This window comes from Dromaius novaehollandiae, chromosome 2 (assembly GCF_036370855.1).
Source record: "Dromaius novaehollandiae isolate bDroNov1 chromosome 2, bDroNov1.hap1, whole genome shotgun sequence".
Classification (NCBI taxonomy): domain Eukaryota; kingdom Metazoa; phylum Chordata; class Aves; order Casuariiformes; family Dromaiidae; genus Dromaius; species Dromaius novaehollandiae.
Genome location: NC_088099.1, coordinates 76,882,551 through 76,906,248, shown reverse-complemented (window position 1 = coordinate 76,906,248; position 23,698 = coordinate 76,882,551). Strand labels below are relative to the sequence as shown.

Here is a 23,698-nt window from a genome sequence, read left to right as displayed (position 1 = left end):
TTAGTGCTACCAGATCACAGAATACAAGTTCCTTTATTTTAGCCTGCTTCCCCCTAATTCTCATACTTCTAAATGCAATCATAACAAAACTCTAGAAGCCGATGTCACAATCCTGAATACCATGTACAAATTGTGCATAGATTTCTGTTAAACAAAATGCTGAACACACAATCTGATGACTGCTAAAAGTGGATGTAGAAGCTACACAGAATTTAAAAGCAGGATGGAACAGGCAGGACACACAAGCACAAAGTCAGTATGATGTTCTAGTTTAACATCTCACAACTTTTCGATGATAAAAGGTAATTTACACAGCTGGAAAGCTGAATACTTCCAGATATCTTTGTACACAGTATATATAGTCAGCTTCAAAGGTTCACCCCATCAGATCCATAAGCCTTTCATTTTTTCTACTGTAAGGGCATCTCTCTTTTGAACTACTCTTCAGCTAACACATTTCACACATATCTGAACTATATGAAAACGTTGCAAACACAAAGTCCAATGTTTAAAAGGCAAACTAACTAAGAAAAAAACTAATATAGCTGACTAAACCCAGAAACTTCTAAATCAAATATGAGAACACCGATTCTGCTTATGGCGGATATGACATCAATCACTCTAGAAAATAAGTCTACAACTGATTTCCCCAACAGACTAAGTTTTTTTTTTCTTTTTAAGATTGTGCTCTATTGCAATATTTCACACACATATCATCGGGACAGTCATTCTTAAGTAATGTTTTAAATCCAGTTTGTCATCTTCAGTTCTTTTAAAAAATTTAAACAACTGATTTGATAGACGTTTGACTACTACTTAATTTCTGCTTGAAAGATGCTAGCTCAAAACAGCCATATGTAAGACCATTTTAAATACATAACCTATTGTTGGGCTTTGGTCCCAAAATAAAATGGTCCTTTAGTGTCTAAATATAACTACTACAGTTTTATGAACTTTTGATTTTTACCTTCTCATCACAGTTCCTTCCTAAAAGATGGATATTTTCCTCATTTGATTACAAGACACACAGAAACAGCTAAAAGTTTTTGTCATTAACATTATTTCTATTTATGAAGCTTGCTTTTACAGAGATATTTAAAAATCTCACCCTACCAAAAAGACATGTGGCCTCCAATCAGCATTAACTTAATTATAGATGTACACACATATGCACACACATATCTGAAGAAAGCCATTTTAAAGGAGAACGCTTATAAAATATACTTTCTCCTGCTAAGACAAAGAACCATGGTCTACCTTGGGCTGCATACTTTGGAAGTAAGTTATTGAAAATGTTAACCTATCCATTCCCATTTAACACATCGCATGTGAAATTGGAGGAAAAAAAAAAAAAACACAGCCATGAAAACACCAACATGTCTACATAACAAAACATTAAACAAAGTTGTATATAATTTATGAAATTAAAGATTTTTATCAAACTATTTGCCTTGCAAATGCCTCTTGACTTTAACTGTCTTTTCAAATGGCCCTGCTCCCACACAGTCAAGCTAAGTGCATTTAACATTTTCTGCACTAACACATACTACAATCCAAAATATTAAAATAACCTCAAATCAGTAATGGTTTCCTTAATACATAAAGCTGCACTTCTCAGAAGCTACTTCAGGTGCTATTCAACCATCCTTGCAGCAGGCTCAGGAAGCAGAAAAAGCCGAAGGAGGAACTGTTTCATCTGTAATTCACTTGCTTACATTTTTGAGCCAGCATCCTTGGGGGATATCACCAATATAGTTAAAAGCTCAACTTATCACGAAAATCCTGAGAAACTAGAAGAGAATGTAATTGCCCTAACTCCTCTTATCTGATAAAGATTTGCACTTCTGCAAATTTTCTTCCAGTAAAGCTCATTCACTTACAACATTCTCAGACTCCCAAAATGGATAGGGGACAGCATATGTCCATTCATCATAAAGCCCAATAACCAAAATTACGCAAGCCGAAGCATTATGTAACAAATACCATACCCCAAAGCCAAAACTCTATTAAAAGTCGAGGCGATAGCAACTGCCGTACATCTAGGCTGTTAAGCAATCTTCATTAGCGTCTCGGGACATCTTCTGGCTTGCCTTTGGGGCGTGGGCTTCCCTCTGCTCAATTTTAGTTATTCTATAAGACGTTTAAATAAAGATGTTAGTGCCTGCCTGGTGCTCAGGATCCTCAAGGAAACGCCGGGATTTCTGCTCCAACAGACCCGCTCTGCGGCGCTTTAGTGCGTGAGGTCCCGCAAGAAGAGCGGCAGCAACTTCCCCGCGCAAAACGACGGAGCTCTCGGGCCCGGAGAGGAGCTTAGTCTCCGCGAGCGGCAGGCGAGACAAGGGCAGCAGCGGGGGAAAGCCACCGGACGCTCAGCAGCACGGTACCCCGAGAAGGCGGGAGCAGCCGGGGAGAGGCGACGGCCCGTCCCCGGGGGCGGCGAACGACGCCCAGGGCCAGGGGACCGAGGCCCGCTGCCCTCCCAAGACTGGCGCACTCGCACTGTGCTCGCGCTTCCCGCCGCGCTGCGCAGGAGCGTACGGGAAAGGGGTGGGTCACACAAAAGGCGGCCGCTGGCGAAGGGCAGGGCGAGCCCAAGAGCCTCCAGCCGCGCCCCGGCGGGAAGGGGCTATGCCGTTGGCGTCTCCCCTCGCGGCGGGAACGGCGCTGCCGCAGCCCCGCGCGCGCGGACCGCGGCCACTCACCAACCACGCGGCGAGCCCCCTTCCGCCCCCGAGAACGAGCCCGGAAATGGCGCCCCACGTGACGGGCTCACACCGCCGAGCGCCGGCCGCAGGGAAGAGCGCTCTTCCTCCCGCTCACTTTTGCCTGAGGCGCTGGCGCCACCTAGCGGGGCGGAGCGCGGCTCAACGCAGCGCGGCTCAACGCAGCGCCGCCGGCCCCCGCCCTGCTGCGACGCCCTCCGCGGCGCCGCCGCCGCACCGGGGGCTGAGGAACTCTTCATCCCCAGGGCGCAGATCTCGATGAAAAGGAGAAAAAAAGGCAAACGTAAACGTTAACCTCATTTCAAACAGAAACTGCAACACTAGACTTGACATTTGAAAGTAAGAGACAAAGTAGCACACATTTTACTGACGCAACCGTTCTCACTCTGCCTCCTTGAACTGGTGGGCACCAGTGAAAGTTTAGCTTTTATTATCATTTTGTAACGGTTCAGCATTTAGCCAGAAATATACCTTCATAAGCGTTCTACTTTTAGTTCCACTTGCACAGGTGTAGTATGCTCAGTCCTGTAAAATTCAGAGGTGTCGCAAACACCATAATTGCAGTTCCAGGGAACAAACAGAAAAAAACACACGAAAGGCACTTTTACAATTACTGGAGGTCAACACAAACACCCTGCTTTTTAGGCTGTGCACAGCTTTTTGTCTTTAGTGGTTACTTCAAGTAAAAAAAAAATTTTATTCCTTTCTTTTTTTAAATATATTTTACTCTTCAGAAAACTACATCCCCTTTTGAGGCATTTCCTCCATTGTACTTTCCCTGATAAAACTAGACTGAAAATAGTACTGCTACATTTTGCACTTTCAGTTGAGATTATGAATTGCTTTTAAGCTGGTGATCTCTCAATTATCTATGTAAGTTACAGTAGAAGATTGTGAAGGAAAAGAATTTTTTTCAGAAGTATTGTAGTCTTCATTGCTGTTTTGGTCGTGGCTTACAGGCTTTTTCTCCCCATTTTGCAGTAAGGGGTCTTCACTGTTCCAGTGAAGACTCCTTTGACTTAATTTCCTCACTCTATTCTCCTAAAATCCACACCCTCTATGATAAAACTTATTTACAAATGTAGTGCTCTGTCAAATAAATGAACACAAATTATATTCCTTTATATATACATATATATATATAAAAGTGTCTATAAAAGTGTCTATATATATGAAAGCATTCTATTGTCAAACAGATGATCCATGACAGCTTCCTTGCTAAGATGAAGTTTTTAGCACTTTTAGCATGGGAAGTATTTTGTAGGATTCCCCTTCAAAAGGGATTCACATTCTCCAGGAGTACCTCAACAGGTTTGTTTTTTTGCTTATACCAGCTTCATCACATATCCAGAGATACATTTTCTATATACACTTTGCAGCCTGACAAAATTTCAAGATAGAAGAAGATGCTTTTGCAAGGAACTAACTCTGTAAATAGTTTCAAGTATGTTCTCACTCTACCTTCCCCTCTGGCCTACATCAGGATATCCTATTGTAATGCATCAATTATAAGAATAATTCAATCAGATCACTGATGTAATTACACTAAACTGTTCTGGTTTGAACCAACATGGATGACTGCTAAAAATTCACCAGAATTTTAAGATGTCAGCATTCCATCACATCAGGCATAACAACATCATTTTTACTACTGGAATCAGAGATGCCTTGGTTTACCTTCTTATTCCTAACTACTGCTGGGACTACTTTTCATGCCTTCTTTAAGCCCAGCTACTTTAGCTCTTGATTTGTACCTCATACTCTGGCTTCCAAACTTCTCTACTTATTTCTTTCTCTAGAAACAATGGCTTCTTTGAATAATGGAGAGCTACTGAGTTACTAGTGGATGTTACTTTTTGCAATTAATTTATACTGAATCTTTTTAGGATATGCAGCAGGTAATTTGAAACTGATCAATCAGATTCTGCTCCATCTTCAGTGACAGAAGGTAGGAGTTAACAGAGTACTAAAAGGAACAATTTCAATTACACAGATGTAATTGTATTCCATGTATTCTATTGTACTCCATGACGACATTTTAAATTATATTTCAATAATGAACTTACATAATAGCATTTCCTCCAACAAGAATGAGTTAATAATAGCAAATCCCAAGATTTGTGTTTACAGAGTTGGAAAACATTTAGAAAAGATAAGAATGATTTTAATGAAGAGTAAGCATTAGCACTTTAGATTTCACATACAGTTTCAAAGCATTAGGCACACTATGTTTGGTACAGTGATACCTAGATCAAATTCACAGGATAGGACTTGCTGCTTCAAAAGCGGATAAAGAATTCTTAAGCCAGAAAGTCATGTCACAATCCTAGAAGAAAGAGGAAGCAAAATGAAAGCAGGATGTTTCCCTAAACTGTCTAGAACAAAGGTCACCAATTTACACCAGGCAGTATGTTTTCTGTTGCGCTCTTAAAATATTCCATTTCTTATCAATTCACCTGTGAACACCCTTCCCCTCTCAACTTTTTTTGCCTTCCAACTGCGGAAGTTTGACTTTTTTTTAAGTAAAAGATAATTTGTCCAAAGCTCTCTGGTGTCCAAGTAAAATGTGTGTTAAACAAGTTAAGATAAAAGAAAAATTAATTCCCTTCTAGTTTAATTTTTCTTGCTATTGCTAATATTTTAACTCTATAAATTCTCCAGTTACTCATGACGCCTGCTGTTACTGTGAGATAAGATCGTAACATATAAAGCAACCCCATTTTTCCTTACTTCATAATTCTGGCACAAGTAAAACATTATCCTTAAAAATTGGTTTGGAACAAACATACAGCTTTCAATTAGAAAATACCAAGCCATCACAAAACACAGTCAGACACAAGAACACAAAGAAGAATTACATCTGCAACCTATTTTTGCACCAGAAAAAAAAAACATTAAGGAAAAAATAACTGTATAACTGAATAGCGATATTAGACATATGGTCTCAAAAAAATACAGAAGCATACACTTCATGATTTTTGTGCAGTTCAGTCTTCTCAGCTGTCTTTGAGACGTAACCAGCATTCCTGCAGCATACCATTCAAACTATTTTATATTAGTGTACTGTAGACTCAGAACCCTTTTCACTTTCAGCATGCTCCTACTGCACTCACAGAAGAAATATTTAAGTCTCAGGAACTTCCACTGAAGTTTCCACCTTATTTCCACTAGGAAGGATTTCATAGGAAGAAAAACAAGAGGCTGTTCCAGAGGCGGCCATTTACAACCACTGAACTGGTAACTATTTAGGGATAGCCTAGAAACTCTGCACAATTTATTTAAAGCAGTACAGTACATGCTTTTTATTTTAATTTCTCCAATTGCCATCAAATTCTTTTTATTCATGTCTGTTCACAGAACAAACTAAGCAGTTTTGCTGCTGCTTTCTTTGTACCTTACCATTATTATGGCGTCTTGCATTCCATGATACAAAGATGCAAAACCATCAGGATGAGGATTCTCAGTTCCATGCAGTTCTCCAAAAAATGTAAGTTCTCATTTAAAAGTTCATTTACCATCTGGCCCCAACATGCCTGTAATAATAACCAGCTTCTGGTTGCAAAGCTCAAAAACCTTAATTATAACCACTGAATGCTACATCGCAAATGGGAACCAAATGTTAATTACAAAATTAGATTACAAAAAAATAAATTTAGAACTTTCTCCAAAAGCAGACTCTAATTTATAACCAGCCAAAATGTTTTAATAGTGGTTAATATGTTGAACTTTACATTCAAATAAAAAACACTACTACTTGAGTTGGAAAAAAGTTCACATTAAAAGGGTCTGAACTGAAGGACAGTATAAGCCAGTTTTCATTCATCCTCATTCTGATAGGATAAGAGAAGAAAAAAAAAGATTCCTTTGCTATCGCATCAGTGGGTCTCAACCATAGCCTGGTTTGATCTCTTGGGACACATGCCTGAATCTGCAAGCATAATCAACATCTGTTGAGTTTGCTGAAGCTTCCGGTTAAGTTGCCTAAATTACATACAATCCAGGCACTTCTCACCTCAGAACTAGACTGATAGTACTAACTTCTCTTTTTTTTTCTTTGATCTTTATTTTAAAACATATGTGGAGTTCAATTCATAGTCCCCATATGGGATTTTGTTTGATTCCAATAGTCTTTGAATCAGGACCAGCAGCCACAGGGAAAAATTCCTAGTACTTATTGTAGGATGAAATCGCGTGGCTGACTTCAGTAGTTCATTCTACTGTTAAGTTTTTGTAAAAGAATCAACAATAAGGAAAAAAACAGACTGCCAGTATTTAATATTTAAAGATATTTAGGAAAACAACAGTTATTTTTTTAAAAGTGACACAACATTTTAACAGAGAAGGAAGGAACACAACCTTTACAGCCTTTCTACAAATACAGAAATTTCAGCTACATGGAGAAATAAATAACAAGAATCTCAAAACCAAATTGCTATTTTAATTAAGACAACACTATACAAAATTTGGACATAGCAAAATCAGCTGCATCTGAGTTTAGAGTAAGTAAAACAACAATCTCAAGCTGACGAAAAGTAGACATTATAACACTAACTCTGCTGACTCTACCATATCACTGTGTGCTGCCATCGCTTGATCTTCTCAGAGTCCCACTTTCAGTCAGGATCCTTATAACATCTGGAATATCAATTCCTTTGTTAAAGGGAAAAAAGGAGAAAATCATTGGTTTGATGCTAGATTACATTTAAAAATCCACATTTATACTGAAACATTCAGATGACAACATACGTCGAAGGAGCTTTTCTTATAAATGAAAAACCGCACAACTGTTAACAATCAGAATATGTTACTTGGTTGCCTGGAAACTAGAACTGTATATTCCCAGCTCTATTGGTTCAACTAAAAGGTCTACCTAGCCCTGTACTGTCTCTGACTTTCAGAGATCTGTAGATGATAATTAGGAAAGCATGACTAGAAGTGCTTGATTTCATAACTGTAATAAGAAGTCGAAGTGTTCTCTTCTGAGCACAAGCAAGAGGCAATGTTGCTTTGATGAAGCTGATGTTCATTAATGATGACTATTCCTTCTAAAGAAGACATACACACAGGCAGATTAAGTGGTAACAAACAAAACCACCTAGTGGCCATGAGCAAATGCCAAGGAAAGAGTAAGAACAGCACTAGTACACGATGCCTACTAGGGTATGGGAAGATCATGTTCTACCAACATCAGATCATCTTCAGCTCAGGAAACTTGCCAAGTCTGATATGGCAAACTTTTCAGTAACTCTCAGTGAGTCTCTCTTCCAAACACTTGTCCAGTCTGGCCCAGTCAATAGTTTTAGACCCATACAATAGTTTTGTATCCACAGCACCCTTTTGAAAAGAGTTCCATAAATCATTCACCTACTGCATGAAGAACTACTTCATTTTGTCCATCTTGAAACTGGGCCCCCTCATTACTCCCCAAGTTTTTGGATCAAGAGAGACATGGAATAGTAGAATTCTGTCTGCCCTCTCCATCCACTCATGACTTCATGAATCTCTATTCTAACCTCCTCACAGTCATCTTGTTTCCAAATGAGGCCAAAAAGAGCTCTAAATTTCTATTGCTTCTTATCTGGAAGTTGTTCTCATATCTTGTTGCCTTCTCTAAACCTTTTGCAGGTCTAATAAAAGCCTTTATGTATGCACTATTTAAGATACAGGCAAAGCATGAATTTATGTGATGGCAAAATGATGACCTCCATCTTGCTTTCTGTTCTTTCCTTAACTTCTTGCATTTGATTTACTCTTCTGACTGCTACTGACTGCTGAGTTGGCATTTCCATCAGAATAGCCACCATAACACCAAGGTTATGACTGAATTGAAAAACGCATCAAATTTCATCTGTCAGTTTATTATCCAGTCACTGGTCAGAAGAGGAGCTTTTGAAATTCTTCAGTCAACCAACACTTTAACTGCTTTCAATAGTATCAAATCACAAAATTTTGTCATCCAACTTCTCATCCCTTTTTCCAGGCCCTTTGTGAAGATATTAAACAGCACAGATCTTAAGCATGGGCCCACAGTTCTTTCTTGGTAACCTCTCTTCATTGTAAAAATTGATTGCCCACTTCCTATCTGTTTTCTGTTTATTATTTATTAATGCAAGGATTTCCCTCTTTTCCCACAGCCATTTAGTTTTCCTAAAAGCCTCTAAAAATGCCTTTAAAAACCCTAAAAGATAAGGGAATTGTCAAAAGTGTTTTGGAATTCCAAACAGACTTTATGAACTGGATCACCTTTATCCAAACATTTGCTGATCCCTGTCAGACAACTCCAGAAAGGCTGTAAGGAAGGACTTCCTCTTCACGGAAGTGGTATTTATTTTAGACCTCTCTAAGCAGATCATATTTATCCAGGTGTCCACTAGCTCCCACCTTGTTTTTCTAAACACTAGCTATTCACCTGTCCAATAGAAGCTGGTAGTTTCAAAGATCACCTGGAACCTATTAAAAAAAATAGAACCACAATTGCCACACACAACTTATGGATTCCAAAGGAAGCTTTATGGAAGAAATCACTATTTTCAGTAATTTAACTATTTCATCTTTGAGCTCCCCTAGGACCAGGTGATAGTCATTGAAGAGTTCTAATAATTTTATAGTTTTGTGTTGTCACTTTGTTCCTGTTCTACCAGACTTCCGTTCCAGGCAGAGTCTCTGCTGAGTCGTTGGCACCTCCTACCAGCGCCCCCCTTCTTCCTCCAATAAAGGTTATGGCACTGGAATCTCTCCAGTTTCTTCCACAATGTGCACCCAGGCAAAGAATACCTTAAGCTTCTCTACAATGTCCTCTTCTGTGTCCTCTTTTTTACCCTGCTAATCGGTTGGTCCTACACTCTCAGAAGCTTAGAAACAAATACAGGAAGCTTCTGAAGAAAGGGCAGCAGTTGACTGGAGACAGAGGTGGGGAGGTTTAGTAGCTGAAACATAACAGAAACTTGCAAACAGAACTAAGAATGCTGGTCGCTGATTCCACGTTGTTTCTGTGTTACTGTGCAAGTACAGTTTCCTCAGGAATCAGCAAATAAAAACATTTTTGTTGTAGGCAGTCCCAAAAACAGGGTCTCACCAGTTATTACACAGACACTAGATTCTCCTTTTTTCTAATAATATTACGCTTGATTTTAGTTTACTATCCTTCACCATGTAGCTGTTACTACCCACTAATGAGGAAGGGATAAAAAAAGACAAATTCAGTGATTATTAACACTGTCATAGGAAGGAATTCATTTTGAATTACCATTCCTAACATAGGTCCTACAAAAGTTAAAGGAAAAAAAAAAGTAGTCTCTTCAGCCCACCCTAATATCTCAAAATTCTTTGACCCATATAGTCCTGCCCCATCATTAACTTTTTCACAAAGCTAACAGAATTATGTTATGTATATTTTATATACAGAGAGAGTGATTACCTCTGAAAGCTGGATTTGCTGCTGCTGTTTTGTGTAGAGTAGCTGTAACTTCCTCAACATTCATATTTCTTACACTGTTCAAAAATTCAGCAGTAATGTTCTCATATGGTATTTCCAAAGAGCCAGTTGAAAAGTTTTGGGGTTCATGTTCCTCATTTACTGAGAAGGACTTCTTAGCTGATTGGCTGCTTGAGTAGTCTTAGAAAGAAGAGGAATACTATTTTTCAGTAAGAATATTCTGAAGAGGCTTCGTTACTTTGTTCTCTAAATAGAGCTTTTCAAAACAAGCATTTTGAGTCTGTAAAGGAGCTGGAACAGCAGCATTGATGGAAAAGTTCACATTTGACATTGCTAATCATGTTTCCATACAACTAAGAATCAAGAATGCTTGCCATTTACAGGAAACAGGGGTGGTGGAAGCCATTTTTATTATGCATGCAAAAAAGAACTACAACTTCTAAGTCTCATATACTGTAGGACGTTTCAGTTTTCATTATTAGCATTGTATTAATTGAGGTTTTCAACACCGAAGCGCGTTGCCACCATAAAGAAAAATCTCATATGAAATAGCTGCATTAGAATTCTGGGTATTTCCCTTCTCCAAGCATAGCACTGTACTTTTCACATCATATAAGGAAAAAAAAGCATTTGTTTATATCAAGAAGGAAATCACCTCAAGGAAATCCAAGATTCTTAAATAAATTCATCAGAAGTACTGAGATCAAGTAGCTGCAATGTTCAGATATTAGACAGAATTTTCAAATCCTATACAACATAATTTTGTTTCCACTAACTTCTTAATTGGACTAGACCTGCACTAAGCCTCTTCTGCACCAAGAAGAGAAAAAGATGTGCAAAAAAGCCAGCATTATACTTTGAAAGCCTCTTTAAAAACAGATGCCTTTGGACAGAGGGGAGTCAGAGACAATACTAGGACATACAAATTCAAGTTATCCCCAAATCCTATGGTTAAGTTCATTATACGAGTATAATGAGTGTTCCTGAATAGTCTTTTTCTGATGTCTGTAGAGGATTTAAGATATCTCTTAATTTAAGTTATTTAATCTCAACTTTATTCTGCTCTTAAGCTCTGCTTTTAGAGAAAAAGGAAAAAAGTTTTACTGGAATTTCTGCAAGGTTCAGTGTTAAGATTAAAGCACGTTCAAGACTGGAACCCTAATATTACCAGTATCGGAATCACTAGTATCTGCTGAAGTCAGGTCAGACTGCTCTGTGGAATGTTCCAATGCTTCTTCTCCACTATGTTCAGTATCTAAGAGGTCCTAAGAGTTTGAAAAAAAGCTTTATTCAGAGCTTTATCAAAACAGCCTTTTCAAATTACCAACTACTACATTTTTAATGATCACAAAAACAAAAAAGATCAATAACTTCTTACCATATCCCTCTTTGAAAAATTAAATATTTATTCAAAAAAAAAAATACAACTGGTAAACAATGTTTTATACACACTGTTCTTGGTATCCATCTACAACTGAAGAAAGCACTGTATTAGCCCAAGAAGCCATACTTAAAGAGGCTTAAATGTATTCTTATCCTGCTAGATTAAAATAGTAAACCTTTTATACTCAGAATAAATGACTTTTTTAAAAGACCAGTTAAAAGATCACAGTTTAGGATATTAAAATGTTTTCCCATATTAATTTTTCTGATTTTTCTATAACTGCTAGATTAGAAATTGTTTCAGTTAGAAAATCATTGTTTTATAACATCTCAAATTTTGCCATCTTTCCCTATGAATAAAACAACAAAACCTTATATGAAAGAGAAGCAGAGATAAGGAAGCTTAATACAGAAGTCAAAAGCAATAAATAATTAATGAGAACCATAGGCATGGAATTTTATCATAAAGAAGTGCTGCCTTTGGGGAATGGCATGGGGAATGCCTTTGGAAAATGGAATACGGGGAATATAAGTATCAACTTTATAGAAAAATCCTGAATTAAGAAATAAAAGGCTTCTGAAGCCAAAATAAAAACAACAAACTTTTTTTCCCAAGTATCACCTCCGAGATCCCATCCAGCTCGCTGGCTGGTACTTGGTCTCATTTGCATTATCCACTTAAACTCATCCTTTAAATAAAAAAAGTTGTTCAGTGAATAGTTATTATGGTGAATGAGCCTGTATGTTCAACATTAAGAATTCTGTGAGAGAGGCTGAGAGGGATAAGGTTTCAGATGGCAGATATGTTCAACAGATCATCAACAATAGGAAATTCCCTACCATACTTGTTGACAGTAGAAGAAAAACAAAAAAATCACTTCCAAGCATGGAAACTGTGGAGATTATGGTATGACGGAATATAAACTAGAGGAACAGAGACTGCAAGTGGCAACCACAGCAGGCTCAAAATAGCACTTAAAACACCTTCATACTGTGGTCTTTTTAAAGACAAGTCAGTCAGTGCTAGCTTCAGGGAAAAAAAAATAATGAGTTTCCAATGGGAGAGAAAGAAGGAGAGGATGAACCTCAGAGGGAACATTCCAAGGAGTAGGACAAAAAAAGGCTTGTATAAGTAAAAGAGGAAAATGAATGTCAATAATGCTTGATTACACAGTGAATGAAATGAGGGCAAGGCTGCAAAAGGAAATGGGATACAGACCAAGATAATGTCAGGGAGGTCAAAGACATGACGAAAGCTTAAACTAGGAATAAGAAGGGATAAAAAAAGCAGAGAAACTGAGATGCAAGAAAATGTATGGGAAGAAAGGACTGAGTTTTTTGGCTTCTCCACTTATTGAAAAGAACTCTTTGTAGAGAAAGTGTTAGACTTTACAACAAAAAGCTATGAATTTATCTTATCATCACTCCAAAAATTCTTCAAGTACCAAATATCCAAAACTTACAATATTATCTCCATATTTTATACTTAAATAAAATTGCTATCTGTAATAAAAAATGCACAGATCACAGGAGTCTACAAATCTGTTTGTATAACCAAAAAAAAAGGCAAAACAAAATCTACATTACTTTTTTTGAGGCAACTTGCTGACGATATTCCACCAGTGCATCCGTAAGAGTCTGTGTAACTTTTAGGATAAATGAAGCATCATCTTCATTCAGTATCTCAAAACTTTGCTAGGGAAAGGAAAAAAAAGCCCACAATGTAACGCTTGCTTTCTGAAAGATTAAAGTATCATTGTGTGGCACATATGCCATAAAATCTGATGTTATGTGCCAAGCCAGACACACAAGCACAGTGTATCTTGGGAAATTTCAGTGTATCAATAAAACAAACAGTTACATGAGCAACAGAACTAATTACACCTGGTTTCTTGGAAGTTTATGTCCTGCATTGAACTCCCAGAGTCCATATCCATAATATTAAATATTTAATAGGGACTGACCTTATGCTGATGCCTTTGAGGAGAAGAGGAAGCATGGAGGAGGTTCTCTGCTTAACATTTTTTTTTTTTTTTAACCTGCAGGAACCTCATTTTTGAGATCTCTATCCTTCTGTCAGATACAGTTGAAGTTACAGAGCAGATTAAATTTTTAAGATATTACAATTAAACAGCATTATCCCATAATTTTGGGGGGAGGAGAGAGGGGATAAAGTGGGGGGACAATGGGAGAGGAACCTAAGAGGAGTTATCTCCTGCAGTAATCTAACATAATCCTTTCAAGAAGAACACCCCAAGAATTTTCTGGAAATACACAGGAAAATACATTTCCTTATGTATTTTAATCTCTTTCCAAGGTATTTGCATAAAAATGAATGTGTACAATTGCAGCATAGCCCTGACCCATTTCTACAGAAACTGTTTTGAAAAGATTCATGAAGCTTTAAGCTCTTTCACGAGAATGGTTTACACAGCAAATTTCAAAGAACCAAATTTAGGAGCTTATTTGCCTGTAACTAGCAAAAAGCCAGAACACTACTGAACTTAAAGATATATATCCGTGCTTTACCTTAACCCTCTTCTCATTCCCAAGAAGGCTAATGAAAGAGCAGACTCTCTGAAACACTGAAGGTCTAGTGGGGGAGCAAGTTCTAGAACTAGCAACCCTCACAGAGAAGGCCACAAAGAAGGCCACCATCCTCTCATCAGTATCAATACAGTTCTCTTGAAAACACTTCACCTGGGCACAAAAATAAGAAAAGTGCAGGTCTGTTCTCATAATTCAGATCTTCTGGATTAAAACCAAACACCTTCAAATACTTCAGACAAAGGAAAAAAATAACCACAAATAACTAACATTAAGTTTATATGTGAAAGTATAACATGGGTTATATATATAATTTTTAATACTAATAGTATTCCTCTCTCTGGGTTTGTACAAGTTATTTTTAAAGAAAATATCATTAAAAACTGGAAAAGAAAAATTAAGCTTGGGCAGGGGTGTCTCTGGTATTAGGTTAAAAATATATAGAGATAATTATTTTAATGATAAAAGCCGAACGCACTATTTTCTCAGTTAGAAAGATATACAGTAAAGATGATTACCAAACATCTCCATTTACTCCATGATATCAACAGCAAGTCCAAAACAGGATATTTATAGAACTACCCTCCACTACATATGAGTCTTTTGTTTCAGAAGAGGAAGATGAAAATAAAACCGACAGAAATTCATAATGCAGCTTTAAAAGAAATGAGCATAAATCATAATATTTAACAGCTTTCAAACTTTCCATTGTTCCAATTACTTTCCCAACAGTAAACTTTTGTTTCTAGAGGACGATCACAATAAGCAATGGTACGCCTCAATACAGGGAAAAATTTTACTAGCTTGGTACAATCTTTAAAGCTTCCCTATTTATATTAAAAAAAAAAGACTTCAGCTGTACGATCAAATCAGTAGTACTTAAATTGCTATGCAATAGCTGAGGCACAGTAGAGTAGAGTTGAGTTATATTTGAGAAAGATGTATTAATTCTCACAGTAGTTCATTCCTTTGACAGTAAACCCATACTTTGGCAGGAGCATTTAGGCAAAACTTCCATCTAGAAACTTTAGGGGGAGGAAAGAAATGGAGGAGGGAGGAAGCAGGGGGAAGGAAGGGGGTGAGGAAGGAAAAATACGGAAGGAAGGGGGGGTGCCAAGAAAGGAAAGAGGGGCCAAAAAAAGAAAGGGGGGGCAAAGAAAGGTGGGGAGGAGACAAAGGGATAGGGATAGGGTTAGGCAAAGGCAAAGGAATTCAGGATTAGGGTTAGGGTAAAGTTAAGGGTTAGGGTTAGGCAAAGGCAAAAGGCAAAAGCAAAGGCACAGGCAAAGGCAAAGACATTTAGGGTAACAGTTCAGGTTAGGATTATGCAAAGGCAAGATCAAAGGCAAAGACAGAGCTAGGGTTAGGGTTAGGTTTCTGGTTACGCAAAGGCAAAGGCATCTAGGGTTATGGTTAGGGTTAGGCAAAGGCAGCTACAGTTAGGGCTAAGGTTAGGAAAGGCAAAGGCAGTTGGGGTTAGGGTTATCAGAGGCAAAGGCAAAGGCAAATCATCTAGGGTTAGGGTTAGAAAAAAGGCAAAAGCAAAGGGAAAGGCATCTAGGGATTGGGTTAGGGTTAGATAATTGCAAAGGCAAAGGCATTTAGTGATAGGGTTAGGATAAGGCAATGGCAAAGGCAGAGGCAAAGGCGTTTAGGTAAAGGCAAAGCCGTTTAGGGTTAGGGTTGGGCAAAGGCAATTAGCATTAGGATAAGGGTGAGACAAGGGCAAAAGCATAGGCAAAGACACTTACGGACAGTGTTAGGCAAAAGGAAAGGCAAAGGTATTTAGGATTAGGATTAGGGTTAGAGTTAGGCAAAGGCAAAAGCTGAGGCAAAGGCAGTTAGAGATAGGGTTAGGGTTAGGTAAAGGTGGGTAGGGTTAGGCTTAGGGTTAGGCAAAGGCAACAGCAGTTAGAGTTAGGATTAGACAAAGGCAATTAGGGTTAGGAAAAGGCATTTAAGGTGCTGGTTAAGGTTAGGCAAAGGTAAAGGCACAGGCAAATGCATTTAGTGTTAGGGTTAGGATTGGGGTTAGGCAAAGGCGAAGGCATCTAGGGTTAGCATTCAGGTAAAGGTTAGGGATAGGCAAAGGGAAAGGAAAAGCCAAGGGAAAGGCAATGGAAAGGCAAAGGTGGTTAGGGTTAGGGTTAGAGTTAGGGTTAGGCAAATACAAACGTAAAGGGAAAGGCAAAGACAAAGACAAAGGCATCTAGGGTTAAGCTTAGGGAAAGGTAGAGGCATCTAGGTTTTGGGTTAGGGGTAGGGTTCGGATCATGTTCAGGGTCAGGGTTTGGGTCGAGGGCATCGTTAGAGTTAGGGTTAGGGTTCAGGCTAGGATTAAGCAAAGGCAAAAGCAAAGGCATCTAGGGTTAGGGTTTGGGTTAGGGTTAGGCAAAGGCAAGGAAAAGGCAAATGCAGTTAGGGTTTGGGTTAGGTGACGGCAAAGGCAAAGGTATCTACGGTTAGGGTTAGTGTTCTGCTTAGGGTTATGGTTATGGTTAGTTAAAGGCAAAGCAAAGGCAAAGGCATCTAGGGTTAGAGTTAGGTAAAGGCAAAGGCAAAAGCATTTGGGGTAGGGATAGCGTGAGAGTTAGATTTAGGGTTAGGCTGCGGGTTAAGGTTAAGGTTAGGGGGAGGGTTAGAGGGTTCTGGTTGGGGTTACGCTTCTGGTTAGGTATATGTTAATGTAAGACAAAAGCAAAGGCAAAGGCAAAGCATCTAGGGTTAAGATTAGGGTGGGGATAAGAGTTAGGGTTAGGGTAAGGGTTAGGTTTCAGCAAAGGGAAAGGCAAAGGCAAAGCCAAAGGCATCTAGTGTTAGATTTATGCTTAGCATCATGGTTAGGCAAAGGTAAAACAAATGCAAAGCAAAGATAAAGAAAAAAAGGGAAGGGCATCCAGGGTTATCATTATGGGTAGAAAAGGCAATGACAAGGGCAAAGGCATCTAGGGTTACGGTTAGGGAAAGGCAAAGGCAAGAGGAAAAGCATCTAGGGTTAGGGTTAGGTTTATGGTTATGGTTATGGTTACAGTTAGGGAAATGCAAAGGCAAAGGTAAAGGCAAAGTCAATGGCATCTAGGGTTAGGGTCAGGGTCAGGGTTAGGAAAAGGCAACAGCAAAGGCAAAGGCATTTAGTCTTAAGATTAGGCAAAGGCAAAGGCAACGTAAAGGCAAAAGCAAACGTAAACCGAATGCCAAAGCCAAAGTTTAACCAAAGCTGAAGACAAAGAGATACAGGGTTAGGATTATAGTTAGGGTTATGGTGAAACCTATGAAAAACCTTATGAAACCTTATGAAAAGGCAAAGGCGAAGCCAAAGGTAAAGGTAAAGGAAAGGGCAAAGACATCTAGTGTTCGAGTTAGGCAAAGGCAAAGCAAAGGGATCTAGAGATAGGGTTAGGGTTAGGGATAGGCAAAGGTAAAGGCATCTAGGCTAAGGGTTAGGATTAGCAAGGCAAAGCCAAAGCCAAAGGAATGAAGGGTTAGAAGTAGGGTTGGGGTTAGGGTAAGGGTAATGGTTAGGATAAGGCAAACAGAAAAGCAAAGGCAAATGCAAAGGCTTCTAGCGCTACCGTTAGGGTTAGGTAACGCAAAGGCAAAGGCAAAGGCATCTAGGCTTAGGCTTAGGGAAAGCCAAAGGGAAAGGCACAGGCAAAATCAAAGGTATCTAGGGTTAGGGTTAGCATTAGCATTAGGGTTAGCGTTAAGAAAGGCAAAGGCAAAGGCAAAAGCAAAGCTAAAGTAATCTAGCATTCGGGTTAGTGTTAGGGGAAGGGTTATGTTTAGGTTCAGGAAAAGGGAAAGGAAAAAGCAAATGCAAAGGCATCTAGCAGTAGGGTTAGGGTTAAGTAAAGGCAAAGACATGTAGGGCCAGGGTTATGGTTAGGGTTACGGTTAGGGTTAGGTAAAGGGAAAGGCAAATGCAAAGAGAAAGGCAAAGGCATCTAGGGTTAGGATTAGGGTTATGGTTAGGCTTTGGTAAAGGCAAAGGCAAGGGCAAAGGCAAAGGTGAAGGCAAAGACATATAGCGCTAGGATTATGCTTAGCATTCGGGTTCTTCAAAACCAAAGCACAGGCAAAGCAAAGACAAAGCAAATCTAAAAAAAGGCACAGGCATCTAACATTATGGTTTGAGTTTGACAAAGGTAAAGCAAAGGCAAAAGAAAAGGCATCTAGGGTTGGGGTTAGGGTTACGGTTATGGCTAGAGCTAGGGTTAGGAAAGGCAAAGGCAAAGTCAAAGGAAAAGGCATCTACGTTAAGGTCAGGTAAAACTAAAGGCAAAGGCATCTAGGGTTAGGATTGGGGAAAGGCAAAGGCACCTAGGGATAGGGATAGGGATAGGGTTAGGGTTAGCAAGACAAAGACAAAGGCAAAATCAAAGGTATCTAGAGGTAGGGTTAGGGTTAGGGTTAAGGTTAGGGTTAGGCTTAGGGTTAGGGTTAGGAAAGGCAAAGGCAAAAGCATTTACGGTTAGGGTTAGGCCACGGCAAAGGCAAAGACAAGGGGAAAGAAAAGGAAACACAAAGTCATCTAGGGTTAGTGTTAGGGTTACGGTTAGGCTGCGGTAAAGTCAAAGGCAAAGGCATCTAGTATTAGGTTTATGCTTAGGGTTAGCCAAAAGGAAAGCAAAGGCAAAGCATAGACAAAGCAAAGCCAAAAAAAGGCAAAGGCATCTAGGGTCAGGCTTCCCCTTAGGCAAAGGCATAAAAAAGGCAAAAGGAAAGGGAAAGCAAAGGCAATAGAAAAGGCATCTAGGGTAGAGGGTAGGGCTAAGAAAAGGAAAAGGCAACATATAAGGTAGCGTTTAGGGTTAGGGTGAGCATTATGGTTATGGTTAGGGTAAGTGTTAGGGTTATGGTTAGATTACAGCTAGGGTTAGGGAAATGCAAAGGCAAAGGCAAAGGCAAAGGCAAAAGCATGTACCATTAGGGTTAGGGCACAGCAAAGGAAAAGGCAAAGGCAAAGCAAAGGCAAAGGAAAAGACATTTAGGGTTATGGTTAGGTTTAGGCAACGCAGAGGGAAAGGAAAAGGCATCTAGGGTTAAGGTTATGGTTAGGGTTATGGTAAGGGTTAGGAAAAGGCAGAGGCAAAGGCAAAGGCATCTAGGGATAGGTTCAGGGTCAAGGTTAGGCAAGAGGAAAGGCAAATGCATCTAGTGTTAGTGTAGGGCAAAGCCAGAGGGAAAGGCAAAGGCAAAATAAAAGTTATCTAGGATTAGTGTTAGGGATAGGGTTAGGGTTAGCATCAGGTTCAGGCAAAGGGAAAGGAAAAGGGAAATGCAGAGGCATCTACATTAGTGTTAGGGTTAGGTAAAGGGAAAGGCAAAGGCATCTAGGGGTAGGGGTAGGGGTAGGAAAGGACAAGGAAAGGGAAAGGGAAAGGCATTTAGGGTTAGGATGAGGGTTAGGGTTAGGCCCTGCAAAGGAAAAGGCCATGGATAGGAATAGGAAAAAGAAAAGGCTTCTAGGGCTAGAGTTACGGTGACAGTTAGGGTTACGGTGAGGGTCCGGAAGAGCTAAAGGAAAAGTCAAAGGCATCTAGGGATAGGGTCAGGGTCAGGGTTACGGAAAGGCAAAGGGAAAGGCAAAGGAAAGGCAAAGGCAAAGGCATCTACAGTTAGGGTTAGGATTAGGCAAAGAAAAGGCATCTAGGGTTAGGGTTAGGGTCAGCAAGGCAAAGGGAAAGGCAAAGGCATAATCAAAAGGGTTAGGGTTAGGTTTAGGGTTAGAGTTAGGGGTAGGGGTAGGAAAGGCAAGGAAAAAGCAAAGTGAGCTAGGGTTAGGTTTAGGGTAAGTGTTAGGGTTATGGTTAGGCTTTGGAAATGCAAAGACAAAGGCATCTAGCATTAGGTTTATGCTTAGGGTTAGGGTTAGGCAAAAGCAAACCACAGGCAAAGCACAGACCAAGCAAAGCAAAAAGAAGGCAAAGGTATCTAGGGTTAGGTTTCAGGTTAGGCAAAGGCAAAGGGAAAGGAAAAGCAAAGGCAAAAGAAAAGGCATCCAGGCTTATGGTCAGGTTTAGGGTTAGGGTTAGGGTTAGGGTTAGGGTTAGGAAAGGCAAAGGGAAAGGGAAAGGCATCTAGGGTTAGGATCAGCATGAGGGTTAGGATTTATGTTAGTGTTAGGGTAAGGAAACGTAAGGGGAAAGGCAAAGGCAAATGCAATTGCAAAGGCACCTACAATTAGGGTTAGGGTTAGGCCACAGCAAAGTAAAAGGGAAAGGCATAGAGGCTTAGGGTTACGGTTATGATTATGGTGAGGGTCAGTAAAAGGTAAATGCAAAGGCATGTAGTGATAGGGTCAGGGTTAGGAAACGGGAAAGGCAAAGGCATCTAGGGTTAGGGTTGGGCAAAGGCAAAGCCAAAGGCAACAGCAATGGCAAAGGAACCTATGCCTAGGGTTAGCAAGGGCAAAGCCAAAGGGAAAGGCAAAGGCAAAATCAATGGTATCTAGGTTTAGCATAGGGTTAGGGTTAGCGTTAAGAAAGGCAAAGGCAAAGCCAAATCCAAAGGAATCTAGAGTCGGAATTAGGGGGAGGGTTAGGGTTACGGTTAGGGTTAGGGTTAGGAAAGGCAAAGGCATCTAGGGTTATGGTTTAGGGTTCGGGAAAGGCAGAAGCAAAGGCAAAGGCTTTTGGTTAGGGTTAGGTTAGGATTAGGGTAAGGCTACAGCAAAGGCAAGGGGAAAGAAGAGGTGAAAGAAAAGCAAAAGAAAAGGCATCTAGGGTTGGGGTTTCGGTTAGGGTTACGGTGACAGGGTTACGGTGAGGGTCAGCAAAAGCTAAACAAAAAGGCAAAAGCATCTAGGGATAGGGTCAGGGTCAGGAAAAGGCAAAGGCAAAGGCATTTAGTGTTAGAGTTAGGCAAAGGCAAAGGCATCTACAGTTAGGGCTGGTGTTAGCGTTAGGATTAGACAAAGGGAAAGGCATCTAGGCTTAGGGTTAGGGTCAACAAAGCAAAGGAAGAGGCAAAGGAAAAGCATAAGGGAAAGCCAAAGGCAAAATCAAAGGTACCTGGGTTAGCACGAGGGTTAGGGTTAGGGTTAGGTTTATGGTTAGGTTACGGTTAGGGTTACGGAAACCCAAGGGCAAAGGAAAGCAAGGGCAAATGCAAACGCAAAGGCATCTGCCATTACGGTTTGGGTTAGGCCGCAGTAAAGGAAAAGGCAAAGGCAAAGCAAAGGCAAAGGAAAAGTCATCTATGGTTAGGGTTACGGTTAGGGTTATGGAGAGGGTTAGGAAAAAGTAAAGGCAAAGGCAAAGGCATCTTGGGATAGGGTCAGGGTCAGGGTTCGGCAAAGGGAACAGCAAAGGCATGCAGGATTAGGGTTAGGCAAAGGCAAACCCAAAGGGAAAGGCAAAGGCAAAATCAAAGGTATCTAGGTTTAGGGTTAGGGTTAGGAAAGGCAAAGACAAAGGCATCTAGCGTTAGGTTTATGCTTAGGCTTAGGGTTAGGCAAAAGCAAAGGAAAGGCAAAGCACAGACAAAGAAAAGCTAAAAAAGGGTTAGGGTTAGGAATGGCAAAGGAAAAGGCAAAGGCATCTAGGCTGAGAGGTAGGTTAGGGTGAGGCTTATGGTTAGGGTTACGATTAGGTTATGGTTAGGGTTGGGGAAACGCAAAGGCAAAGGCATCTAGAGGGTGGGTTATGGTTAGTGTTAGGAAAAGGTGGAGGCAAGGAAAAGGCATCTAGGGTTAGGGTTACGGTGAGGGTTAGGAAAAGGTAAAGGCAAAGTCAAAGGCACCTAGGGACAGGGTTACAGTGACAGGGTAACAGTGAGGATCAGGAAAAGCTAAAGGAAAAGGCAAAGGCATCTATGGCTATCCATCAGGGTTAGGCAAAGGCAAAGGCAAAAGCAAAGGCATCTAGTGTTAGAGCTAGGCAAAGGCAAAGGCAAAGGCAACTATGGTTAGGGTTAGTGTTAGGGTTAGGATTAGCCAAAGGGAAAGGCATCTAGGCTTAGGGTTAGTGTAGGCAAAGGCAAAGGCAAAATGAAATGTAACGAGGGTTAGGGTTAGAGTAATGGATTAGGGTTAAGGATTAGAGATAGCGTTAAGAAAGGCAAAGCCAAAGCCAAAGGAATCTAGGGTTTGAATTAGGTTAGGATTAGGGTTGGGGTTAGGGTTAGGGTTCGGAAAGGCAAAGCAAAGGCAAAGGCAAATGCATTTTGGGTTAGGATTAGGATTAGGTTTAGGCTACAGTAAAGGAAAAGGCAAGAGCAAGGCAAAGGCAAAGGCATATGAGGACACAGTCAGGGTCACAGTTAGGCAAAGGAAACCACAAAGGCATCTAGGCTTAGGGTTAAGATTAGCAAAGCAAAGGAAAACAGACAGGAAAGGCATCTAGGGTTAGGGTTAGGGTTAGGGTTAGGAAAGGCGAAGGAAAAGGCAAAGGCATCTAGGGTTACAGTTAGGTTTACAGTTAGGGTTAGGCAACGGCAAAAGCGAAGGCAAAGGCAAAGGCCAAGCAAAGGGAAAGGAAAAGGCATCTGAGGGTTAGGGTTAGCATTAGTAAAGGCAAAGGATAAGGAAAAGGCAGAGGCATCTAGGGTTACAGTTAGGGTTAGGAAAGGTAAATGCAAAGGAAACGGCACCTAGGGTTAGGTTTACAGTTAGTGTTAGGCAAAGGTGAAGGCAAAGCAAAGGCAAAAGAAAAGGCATCTAGGGATTGGGTTAGGGCTATGGTGAGGGTCAGGAACAGGTAAAGATAAAGGCAAAGGCATCTAGGGATAGGGTCAGCATCCAGTTAGGCAAAGGGAAAAGTCAAGACAGTATCAAAGACATATGGGGTAGGATTAGGGTTGGGAAAGGCAAAGGCAAAGGATTGGCAAAAGAAAAGGCATGTAGGGTTAGGAAAGGCAAAGAAAAAGGAAAAAGCAGAGGCATCTGGGGTTACAGTTAGGGTTAGGGTTAGGAGAAGGATTAGGAAAAGGAAGGGAAGGCAAACGAAAAGGTATTTAGGGGTAGGGTTATGGTTAGGGTTAGGAAAAGGGAGAGACAAAGGCATCAAGGGTTAGGCTTAGGGTTAGGGTTGGGTTAGTGTTTGGAAAGGCAAAGGAAATGTAAAGGCAAAGGCATTTAGGGTTAGGGTTAGGGTTAGGCCACGGCAAAGGCAAGGGAAAGCAGAGCCAAAAGCAAAGGTACCTAGGGTTAGGTTTATGCTTAGGGTTAGGGTTAGGCAGGGCAAAAGCAAAGGCAAAACAAGGCAAAGGCACCTACGTTTAGGTTTCCTGTTAGGCAAAGGCAAAGACAAAGCAAAGGCAAAAGAAAAGGCATCTAGGGGTACAGTTACAGTTATGATTAGGGTTATGGTTAGGGTTACGGTTAGGCAAATATAAAGGCAATGGCAAAAGCATCTAGGAATAGAGTCAGGGAGAGGGTTAGGCAAAGGGAAAGGAAAGGCAAAGGGAAAGGCAGCTAGTGTTAGGGTTAGGGTTAAGAAAAGGAAAGGAAAAGGAAAAGGCAAACACATCTAGTGTTAGGTTTATGCTTAGTTTTAGGGGTAGGCAAAGGCAAAGCAAAGGCAAAGCAAAGGCAAAGCAAAGGCAAAGCAAAGGCAAAGCAAAGGCAAAGCAAAGGTAAAAAAGGCAAAGGCACCTAGGGTAGGGTTTG

At 40.3% G+C, this 23,698-nt stretch overlaps 2 protein-coding genes across 10 annotated transcripts in view; both read right to left on the bottom strand.

The window, feature by feature from the left end:
- TEX10 (testis expressed 10) overlaps nt 1–2,851 on the bottom strand; it is a 64,652-nt gene extending 61,801 nt beyond the window's left edge. For 2 of the 6 annotated variants that reach the window (XM_026108609.2, XM_026108613.2), the window contains exons 1-2: nt 2,703–2,850; nt 1,989–2,130 (exon numbers count right to left, since the gene is read on the bottom strand). The gene's annotated coding sequence lies outside the window, so the exon portion shown is untranslated. Of the gene's footprint in view, nt 1–1,988; nt 2,131–2,165; nt 2,525–2,702 lie in introns of those variants that run through there. The other 4 variants (XM_026108614.2, XM_026108611.2, XM_064506777.1 and 1 more) reach the window with 4 other exon arrangements.
- A 4,130-nt stretch (nt 2,852–6,981) lies between these two features.
- Nucleotides 6,982–23,698, bottom strand: part of LOC112989253 (uncharacterized) — a 177,713-nt gene continuing 160,996 nt past the window's right edge. For 3 of the 4 annotated variants that reach the window (XM_064506778.1, XM_064506780.1, XM_064506779.1), the window contains exons 14-18: nt 14,071–14,241; nt 13,129–13,236; nt 11,327–11,423; nt 10,141–10,338; nt 6,982–7,373 (exon numbers count right to left, since the gene is read on the bottom strand). In XM_064506778.1, the coding sequence (XP_064362848.1) occupies nt 7,294–7,373; nt 10,141–10,338; nt 11,327–11,423; nt 13,129–13,236; nt 14,071–14,241 (654 nt within the window). In that variant the 3' untranslated portion in view covers nt 6,982–7,293. The remainder of the gene's footprint in view (nt 7,374–10,140; nt 10,339–11,326; nt 11,424–13,128; nt 13,237–14,070; nt 14,242–23,698) is intronic. The other variant, XM_064506781.1, reaches the window with a different exon arrangement.